The 11,317-nt window shown below is 39.7% G+C and overlaps 1 protein-coding gene and 1 long non-coding RNA gene across 2 annotated transcripts in view; one reads left to right on the forward strand and one right to left on the reverse strand.

The window, feature by feature from the left end:
• LOC104701110 lies at window positions 1,905-4,098 on the reverse strand. Its single transcript, XR_002032735.1, has 2 exons — window positions 3,539-4,098; window positions 1,905-3,437 (listed from the first exon to the last, which is right to left on the reverse strand). It is a non-coding gene; the product is annotated as an uncharacterized LOC104701110 (long non-coding RNA).
• Window positions 11,124-11,317, forward strand: part of LOC104704600 — a 1,960-nt gene continuing 1,766 nt past the window's right edge. Inside the window, exon 1 of the mRNA XM_019227057.1 lies at window positions 11,124-11,298. Within this exon, the coding sequence (XP_019082602.1) occupies window positions 11,124-11,298 (175 nt within the window). The remainder of the gene's footprint in view (window positions 11,299-11,317) is intronic.

Genomic DNA, 11,317 nt, shown 5'->3' on the forward strand with positions numbered 1-11,317 from the left:
ATTCTTTTGTTTTACTTGAATAACATAAAACTTTTAATGACTTTATAAAACTCTTAATCCAATAACACTAGATTTATCAAGATTTTAGATAACTTTTTACAAATCCACAACCAATAACACCAAATTTTTAAAGAGTTTTTAAAAGTCTTGATTGAATAACAACATATTTTACCTAACTTTTAAAGTCATTAAAATTTTTTCTAAATCCTAAACCAATACCTCCCCCTTATTTGACACATACAATATTTTAAATTAATTTTTAGAATTTTTTTTAGATTTAGGTTCCATATTTTATATTTAGGATATAGTTTTGAATAGATAAAGTTTAGTATTTAGGGTATAAGGTTTAATTTTAAAAATTTAATTAGATGGTACATCAAACCTAGATAGTACATTAAAGCCCAATGATACATCCAACCTAGATGGTACAAAAAAATAAAAGTATTTTACTCAATACAATATTTTAAATTAATATTTAGATCTTTTTTTTTTTATGTTTTGGTTCTCTACTTTACATTTAGGATATAGTTTTGAAAGACTAGGTTTTAGTATTTAGTGTGTAGGATTTAATTTTGAAAATTTAATTAGATGGTATACCAAACTTGGATGGTAAACCAAACCCAAATGGTACACTAAACTCATATGGTTTACCAAACCTAGACATTATACTAGACTTAGATGGTACACAAGATTCAGATGGTACACCAGACCCATATGGTACACTAGACACAAATGGTACACTAGACCCATATGGTACACAAGACATAGATGGTATACTTGACTCACATAGTATACAAGACCTAAATGGTACACTAGATCCAGATGAAACACAAGATTCAGATGGTACACCAAACCTATATGGTACACTTGACCCTGATGATACACCAAAGCCAGATGATACACCAGACCCAAATGGTACACCAGACCCAGATGGTACACAAGATTGAGATGGTACATCAAAGCCAAATAGTACATCAAAGCCATATGGTACACCGTACATTACACCCAGATGGTACACCAGACACATATTGTACACCAAAGCTAGATTGTACAGTAAAACCAGATGATACACCAAACTCATATGATATACCAAACCAAATGGTATTCTAAACCCAGATTATACAATTAATCTCGATGATACACCAAACCAAAATGGTATAGTAAAATAGCATTATTTGACACATTATAATATTTTAAAATATTTTTTTTAGGTTTGGATACTCTATTTTACACTTAATGTATAATTTTGAGGGGTAGAGTTTTAATATACAGAGTTTCGAGTTTAATTTTAGAATTGAAACCTTGTTTTTTAAATTTTAGAGTGTTAAATTTGAAAATAAATTTATTTGGTATTATTTGAGAGATTTTTTTTTAATTTAAGTGGATCATAAAACATTAGTTTTTTTTAATCCAATACTTCAAAATCGGGTCCCACAAATTGCATTTTTTCACTTTTTTGTCATATTTCATCTCTCATTTACTCTAAAACTGGGATCACTAATAAAACTCTCTTTTTATGACACATGATCATAGATATATTAGTCTTTTTATTTGGTTTTGTTTTATACCCTCTCTCACAAACACTCTATCTCATAAAAATAAAAAGTGTATAGTCTTCAAATTTCTAACAAAAACTGCATACTTTTCCAATTACTTTTCAAAAAGTGTCTAATACACTAATAAACTCTAATTTTTGTCAGCCTTTTAAGTTTTCTTGTTGATTCTTTTTGCTAAAAAAATTGGTTTATGTTCCAAGTTTCTTTTTGTGTAAATTGTTTTGGTAGATTTTTATCATACGATAAAAACAGACATACAATTTTGTAAGGTACTTTCAGTTATTTTATTTATTTTAGTTACGTTTATTTTGTCAACAACTAAAGAAGATTGACTCAAATGAGTCAATGTGAGGGAACATTTTTTACATAGATAATGCAATGTGGTTCTGAGTGAACACGACGTGCCAAATTATCTGCTTTATCATTCTGTGTGCGAGGAATCAAAGCTATCGAGAAAGACGTGAACTCCGCCTTCTCAACTTGTATGTCTTCCAAATAAAATGTAAATGCGGGCCATTCAGAAGACGAATAAATCATCAGAGCAGTTGGTGAGAAAAACAACATTTTGGTTATCCGCTCCAATCATACACCTCATGGCCCATATCAGGGCTTCAATCTCGACGTGGAGAGGCATGAGACTACGCCTGATATTTGATTTCCCCATAGTTGGTGCCTCCCCTGAGTGTGGTAAACAGTACTATCCTCTTCCTGCAAATTGATCAACTGCCTTCCAAGAACCAACTACAAAACAAAAAAAGGTCGTCATACCTGTGACAATCAAAACCCCACAACCTTGAGTTGTCCCAGACACCTCATTGGGAACCTCAACCAAATCCTTTGTTTGAACTGCAAACAGCCTTAGACTCAGCCTCCATCACTTGCAGGACTACAAATGGGTTAGAGTACACATTAGTAAAGATTTTATCATTGTGGACCTTCAATTCCACATAAGGTTCCTCCTCCCTCACAACAAATACATTTTGAGAGGCACTCCTGACGCTCCGGTAATCATTGAATTGAGCATAGCTCTGGAATCTGTGTTGCTTGGTCACATGCTTCCCATTAACCGCTTTCACACCCTCCTCACCAGAAGCTAACCCCTTAAGTTTTCCATCCTACCCAGGAGCTTTCCGCCTATCCTGCATAACAGCTCCTCTATAGCTTTGGTTTTGTCTATCCCCTTCATTAATCTGTGGCAATAAACCAAAGTCAACAGGAGTCGGTTCCAGCAGTGGACACCGAGTGGAATCACGGCACAAACTATGGCACCGTTTGCAATATCCAAATAAACACTCATATCAAAGAGATACAATGGTCTCCTCTCCATTAAAGAACTCCACATCATTTTCAAAGCATAGGGGCTTGAAACCATCAATTATGACACAGACTCGACCCCCATCAATATCTACCTCTTCCACTCGACCAAGCTCCACACCAATCCCCCAAAAATTTGGCTCAGCCCAAAACTGAAAAGGGACGCCCATCACTTGCACCCAGAAAGTCAAAGAGAACGGGTATGAAGGATCCACTGTCGGAAGCCAATGCACCATGGAGACCACCTAGTGATCAAAGTGAAATGGAGCCATCTTCAGGACCTCCACTATGTCAGCCTCCTCATCAAAACCAAACTGGAACTTCCCCAGCCCCAAATCCGCTCCAACCATCTTACCTTCAAGGTGCCAGATCCTAGGAAGCAAGAGTAACAACACCTTCATGTCCTACATCCTAGGATTCATACAACGACCCACCACTGTTTTTGAGTAACCCGCTATCAAAGCCGTGTTATCAAAGAAGGGAATCTTCACCTTCCTCTTAGGAACCACAACAGCAGACACCTTCCCGGATATTGTTGAAGCCAGTAATATCCCTTGAGACATCTTCCTGCTTCTCCCAAAAGAACACAATATCACAAATAACCCTGAGAAGAAAATAAAACCCCAAGAAGAAGATTGAAAGCAAAAGTGAGGATGATAGAGAAGCACCGCTCCGATGCATAATATATACCCATCCCCAGACCAAACCGATGCAAATCCTCTTACTGATTGCCTCATTTAACCAAGATTTGGAGAATCCCACAATGACCATCGCAGCAATCCGTATATACCCAAAAACCCAATATGTTTCTCCCTATCAAATTGGATAAAATCCCAAATTAGACATCTGTAGAGATACCCGATGTTAACCGTGAGTAAAACAAATCTTCCAAAAATCAAAAGGAAACCGAAAAGGAATGATTGGATCCCACCCCAATCACCCAAGATCTGTGACGATCCATAAAAATCGTCGCTCTTTAAAGATTTGCTTAATTGACAATCCGAAATCTGATCTCTCCTCCACCAAAATCTTCCCTTTCTTGAGAAATTCCTTCCTTCTGCCCAATCATCAATCTGAATCAAAACCAGATTAAAGATCCACGCAAAGATGGAAACCGGAAAAAGTTACACCCTTAGAGGAATCGCTATCGCCGTTGCCTTTTTAGAAAGAGAAATTTCTTTTTAATTATATTTTTAGTTACGTTTAGAAGAAGAAAAACCAAAATAATGGACTTTAAGTGTGTTACTAGTTCCTTGAAGATTTAGTTGATATCTCAGATGTTACAATTACTTTGAAATGGACATATAATATTGAGTTATTAGGGTTTAAAAGTTTAATTCATCATGTCATCGTTTCCTAAAAGTAAGTCTGTCTTCCTGTTTTAACCAAAAAAAAAAAAGTATGTCTTCAAGTTTTGGATAACTTTATCATTCCACAAAATATTTGCGTGGAGAGAAGCGGCCGGAAAAGTCACCATTTTGGACAATTCATATTGTGTTAATGAGATTTATTGAAGACACATAGGTTCCAAATTAAGAAAGTTGTCATTAGATCTTTTAGGCAGGGATTTATTTTCGGTGACGCTAGAATTATCAAAGAAACCAAGGTCGCTCTAAAGCGGCTGAGAATTGGTTTTGGGTGCATGAGTGGTAAATTTTAGTGACATGTGTTCTCCTTATTTGGCTATCTTTAAAGATTACAATGTCATTTTGATTTAATTTGTTTCAGTATTTTGTACATCTAATTATTGCTCTTCCCCTAGAAAAGAGAAGTGGGAAAGTGAGATATAACCATTTTTCTCTATGTTCCCTAAGAAATCTGAAAATAAATTATTATTGGTATATTGATTTTGGACTGTGGCGGCCTGATTTTGTTAATTTGATCCATATCTTCTTGTTTGACATGGGACTTAGAGAAGTGCATCTTGTATAATACGTGACTTAACATGCATGCACATCTAATTTTAATAGTTTGGTTTGTGGGATCCAAGGTCACCACTACATTATAGATATGATCGAATAAAACCATATCCCCGAATTGCAAATTCATGATTTTCGGGAGGATCATGGTCATGTAATTATTTTAGCCATTTTTTCGTGTTAGAGTCAAATACAAATATAAATTAGACATTATGATGAAGATGAAGATGAAGATAATAAAAAGCTATATATTTTTCAGCTTCACATAATTTAATCTAATATTTTATACAAGCTTAAGGTAAATGCAATACATGTATCTTTCATTATATTTTTCTATTATGTAAAGATGACTTTGACTAAATTTTCTTACAAAGATATGAAAAATGATAATGGTGTTCTCTCTCCTAGGGCGATAAGGTGACTGCTTTTTCTTTCCATCTCCGTCGTCTCTCTAGACGGCAGAACCTGATTCCGGTTCTTTTTCCAGGCCCTCTCCTCCTCATGGAGAAGACAAAATCCTCAAAAAAAAAATCCCCCGGCAGGTCATCGCCAGCCACTCTTTCAAAAGAAAAATTGAAGGATGAGCCTCCATCGCCTGGATCTGCGTCAACAGATCTGAGAAGGTCGAGTCCACCGCATTCCCCGTTAGCTAGTGCCTCAGATGAAGCGCTGCCTTCAACCTCAGCCACTACACAAGTATCTGGTGAAGCCGAGGCTTCAAATCTTTTGGATCTACCTCTTCAACCTACACTCGCGAGTGCTGTCGTCACACCACCCCCGACGCTTACGACCTCCCTAATGACTGATGGTAAGCTACAACCTGTTGTACCTGCTATCAATGCCGCTGCTACGGTTCCGCCCCCAACCGAACCATAATTGTCTTCAAACCCGCTAGGTGCTGCGACTGCTGAGAAATCAGTGAACCCAGGAAAAGAGAATACAAAGAAAGATCTCGACTGGCTAAAGCTTTTTAAGGGCTCCTCCAGACCATTGTCAAAGAAAGGAAAAGCATTCACTCTACCATCAGGTGAGGAATGTGTCGAGATCCCCGACACGGTTATTGAGAAGCTTAAAAAATCGTGGGAATCGTTTATCATCGGGAAATTCTATGTGGACCCTCCATCACAAGGCACAATTCACTCGATTGTGAATGGAATTTGGAGCCGCAAGTTCCGCGATATCTCAATATCAAAAATGGATGGGAATGCTTTCCTGTTTAGGATTCCTAACGTTCTTACTAGAAAAAAGTGATAAATCAAAGACTATGGAATATTGAAGGGCAAACCATGTTTGTAGCTAAGTGGGAACCGGGGGTTGTTCCTGTAAAACCCGAGCTCTAAGCGGCTCCTATCTGGTTGGAGCTTAGAGATGTTCCCTTGCAGTTTTTCAACGACGACGGTTTTGAACACATTTCAAGCTTGGTAGGTGATCCAAAATTCCTGCATCCAGACACAATTAAGAAGACAAATCTGGAGGTTGCAAAGGTTTTCACAATTATCGACCCAAGGAAGCCACTCCCAGAGGCTGTCAACGTCAAATTCCAATGTGGGGAGATCCGTCGAGTCAGAGTTTCCAGTCCATGGATGCCACCCATCTGTTCACACTGTAAAGAGGTGGGTTACACCATAAAGAGATGCACCAAAGTCCCTCTTTCTTGTTCAGGCTGCAACTCCTCCTCCCATTCCACTCAAAACTGTCCCAGGATAAGTAAAAAGAAAAAACAGCCTCAATATAGAGTAAAGCCAGCGATTCAAAGTCAACCTTCAGTAGTGATCCCCACAGGTTCACAACTGGCTCCAGCTCAAGCTCTTGGTAAAGTGACTCAGGTGAAGAGCTCTGGTATGTTATCAGTCCCAACATCGAATCTTTTGGTGGGAGAATCGAGTGGCCCAAAAGGTACTGATGTCTCCTCAGGGGTCTCAGCAACGGAACCAGACTCCTCAGATACCTATTCTAGTGACTATGTCTCTAGCGATAGTGGAGGATATGTGGACGAGGACTACGGGTTCACGGCAGTGGTGTCTAAAAAACATCGCAGACGTGAGCGAGGCACGAGCCTCAAAATCAACTAAGATTTATGTATATAGAAACTTTTTGTCGGAATGTCTGAGGCTTTAATAAGCTTTCTCACCGGACCGGTTTTAAAAAATGGCTTCAAAGAAATAAGCCCCTTTTAGGTAGCCTGCTAGAAACTCGTGTACAGCGGTCTAAGAGAGATAAGTTTGTCAGCGACATTATGCCTGGCTGGTTTTGTGATGATAATTATGCATTTTTTGACCTTGGCAAGATCTGGATTCTCTGGCACCCGTCTGTCAAGGTATCCATTATTTCCAAGTCCTTACAAATGGTTACATGTGAAGTAAAGCTGCCTTCTCTTGATCATCCCTTTGTGGCTTCTTTTGTCTACGCATCCAACGAACTTTTGTGAGAAATTCCCTATGGGAGGAGATCAAAGATTTAGCTCAGAGTCCTGCTGTTATGCGCAAGCCTTGGCTAGTCATGGGAGACTTCAACCAAATTCTTCACCCGTCTGAACATTCGGCTTCCAATGGTTTTACTGTTGACAGAGGTATGTCAGACTTCAGAAACTGTCTCTTAAATGCGAATTTACCGGATCTTACCTATAGAGGATGTACTTTTACATGGTGGAATAAGAGAAAATATGATCCTATTGCTAAGAAACTGGATAGAATCCTGGTGAATGACGAGTGGAGAGGTCACTACCCCCAGTCATTTGGGTGTTTTGGAGAACCCGATTTCTCTGATCATGCATGTGGCTCAGTGTGCTTGTCTCTCGACTCAACTAAGCAAAAAAGACCTTTCAAACTCTACAACTTCCTGCTAGCGAATCCGGACTTCATTGCCATGGTGTGCAATTGCTGGTTCACCTTTAATGTCATTGGCTCAGATATGTTCAAAGTCTCTAAAAAGCTAAAGTATCTCAAGAAGATGATCTTTGACTTCAGTAGGACCAACTATTTAGACCTTGAGAAGAGAGTACAAGAAGCTCACGTCAAGCTTTTAGCTGCCCAGCAGATCATGTTAGCTACTCCTTCCTCTGTAAATGCGTAGTTGGAGGAAGAGGCTCAAAGACTTTGGTTAATCCTCTCGAAAGCAGAGGAGAGTTTCTTCCGGCAAAGATCTCATATTACTTGGCTGCAAGATGGGGACTGAAACTCAAGATATTTCCACCAAATGGCAAACCAAAGGAAGGCTATTAATCATATTCATTTCCTAGAAGATGAAAATGGAGTCTGAGTCAAGTCCCCACAGGGCATTCAAGATCTTTGCATTTCATACTTCTTTGACCTTCTGGGAAAGGATGTCTCCCCTCCTTTGTTCATCCAAGAGGACATCACCTCCCTACTTGACTTCACCTGCTCCGATTCCCAATGTCAACTCCTAATAGCTCCTTTCACTACCGAAGAGATCAAAGATGCTTTTTGTTCTCTCCCGAGCAACAAATCTAGTGGCCCCGACGGATATCCGGTTGAATTCTACGTAAGTTGTTGGTGTGTTGTTGGTGGGGAGGTCACCGCAGCTATTAAAGAATTTTTCTCTTCCGGAAAACTCCTTAAACAATGAAATGCCACTACTCTTGTCCTGATCCCAAAGATCTGTAACGCCTCAGAGCCTGCCGAGTTTAGACCTATCTCTTGCCTGAATACTCTTTATAAGGTCATCTCGAAACTTCTCTCTAATAGACTGAAATCTCTACTTCCAGAAGTGTTCTCACCATCGCAGTCAGCATTCATCCCAGGTAGACTCCTCTCTGAAAATGTTTTGCTGGCCATAGAGATTGTACACGGTTACAATAGGAAAAATATTGATCCTATTGGCATGCTAAAGGTGGATCTCCGTAAAGCTTTTGAATCCCTCAAATGGGACTTCATCATCTCATCCCTTCGAGGTCTTAAAGTCCCAGAGTTATTTATCTCTTGGATTATAGAGTGCATCACCACCCCCACATTCTCAGTGTCTGTGAATGGGGCCGCTGGAGGTTTTTTCAAAAGTCAGAGGGGATTAAGGCAAGGAGACCCCCTATCCCCTACCTTTTTGTGCTTGCGATGGAGGTCTTCTCAAAGCTACTGCTTTCAAGGTTCAACTCGGGTTACATATTTTATCATCCTAAAACATCAGGTCTGAATATCACCCACTTGATGTTTGCGGATGATGTCATGATATTTTTTGATGAGAGAAGTTCTTCGCTCCATGGAATTACAGAGACACTGGAGGATTTTGCGGGTTGGTCGGGTCTTACCATGAACCGTGACAAGACGGAGCTATTTCTAGCTGGGGTGAATGATACGAAATTGCTAGCCATTGCAAACTATGGTTTCCCGAGAGCAAGCCTCCCAATTAGATACTTGGGGCTTCCTCTAATGTGCAGAAAGTTAAAAACATCAGAATATGCCCCGCTTCTTGAGAAAATCAGGGGACGTTTCTTGAGCTGGGCTGTAAAGTCTCTCTCTTTTGCTGGCAGATTGCAGTTGATTGCATCAGTGATCTCTGGAAAAGTAGTGTTCTGGATCTCCACTTTTAAGCTACCAAAAAGCTGTGTACGGGAGATAGAGTCTCTTTGTTCAAGATTTCTTTGGTCCGAGGGCATCGAAAACCATCATAAAGCAAAAGTGGCATGGTCCAAGGTTTGCCTTCCAAAAGAAGAGGGGGGACTGGGTCTCAGACGTTTTTCTGAATGGAACACTACTCTCAGCCTAAAATTCATCTGGCTGTTATTCTCCAATAGTGGTTCATTATGGGTGGCTTGGCATAAGCATCACCATCTACAACACTCCAGCTTTTGGCTCTTGCGGGAAAGTACTAACGATTCTTGGAATTGGAGGAGTTTATTAAGGTTAAGGCCACTTGCTGAGAGGTTCCTCCGGTGCACAGTGGGAAATGGAACCGAAGCAAGCTTCTGGGGGGATCCCTGGACTCCGTTTGGTCCCCTTATCAAGTTTCTGGGAAGTGATGGCCCTAGGTCTCTAAGGATCCCGATTTCAGCCTTTGTGGCTGATGCCACGCTTGGGGCAGTTTGGAAGCTTCCTTCACCAAGATCAAATGAAGCTCTACAGCTGCAAATGTACCTTACAACAGTGACACTTCCTTTAATTGCAGAAGCTGAAGATTCTTACGACTGGGTTGTAGAAAACGCGACTTGTAATGGCTTTTCCTCATCGATCACTTGGCACTTGATCAGACAAAGAGAAGAATCCAAGAGTTGGGCAAACTCGATCTGGTTTAAGGGCTCTACCATGAAAAATGCTTTTTCTATGTGGGTTTGCCATCTCGACAGGCTCCCCACGAGATCAAGGTTAGTTTCATGGGGAATGCAGGTTTCTCCTCTATGCGTTCTATGCTCCAGAGAAGTTGAAACACGGTACCACTTATTTTTATCATGTCCATTTAGTCGAGCTATATGGGACAGGGTGTTTGTGAGGCTCAAGCTCCCCCCTCGCCTGTTTCAAATCTGGGATGATCTTATTCTCTGGATGTCAACCCCAAATAGAACTTCGCCACCAATTCTGAGGAAGCTTGTGGCACATGCAACGGTTTATGCGATCTGGAAACAGAGAAACAATATGCTCCATAATTTTTTCAGGTGATATCCTCGCATGAAATTTTCAAGCAGGGTGAACGAGAGATTATCAACTCCATCACTGCCCGAAAGCAGAGAAAAAAATTCAGAACCCTCATGTCCCTTTGGATTATGTAAAAGGCTTATGTCTTCTTTTTCTACGTCCGTCAGTTGTCATCCCTTTGCTTCCTTGTTTTTTCTCTTTTTTGCCAAGGAACCAAATCGCTCGGTAACTAATTTATAATCCGATTCATTTTCATTTAATATGATATTTACTGTTTTAGAAAAAAAAAAAAAATCTTACAAAACCTTAACTATAAAAAATGAATGGTTTTTAAATTTCTCTAGAGTTGATTGGATGATTTGATAAACACATCTTTTATTAGTATTTGTTTCTACAAACTCGACCGACTTCAAATAAACCAGCTCAAACATTTCTTTTTCTGTTGCTGACAAAACATTTAATAATCGACCAATCAGTATTTTTGTATAATACTTTTTTTTGGCTCTAATTTTTGTAATTTTCCAAACCACAAGAAAAATATGAAACATTTCAATTTGGCAACAACTAATTAAACCGGGCCGGTACAAAATCTGAATGAGGTTTTCTTGCTTAATCATCACCGCACATCTTCATCTTCCTCGAGCTTCTTTATTCTCCACGCCGAAGAGAAGAGTAACCCCAGAACAAACAAAAAAAAGCTTCTTCTTGTTCCTACACAGCTTTGTGTAATCTCTCATGGTCTTTCGATTACTATGAAGGCTTGCAACTTCATGTGGCCTTCCACATCACCCAGATTCACCATCACCACACCTTATCCACAACCACACTTACGCCTCCGCACCTACACCTCACGCGCCGCCCCTTTCTTTCATGTAAAAGCCTTCCAGCGCGGTGACTTCGACCGTTTCGCTGACGACGTTAAGTCCGGTAAAGCTTGGAGAGACGC

This window comes from Camelina sativa, chromosome 7 (genome assembly GCF_000633955.1).
Source record: "Camelina sativa cultivar DH55 chromosome 7, Cs, whole genome shotgun sequence".
NCBI lineage: Eukaryota > Viridiplantae > Streptophyta > Magnoliopsida > Brassicales > Brassicaceae > Camelina > Camelina sativa.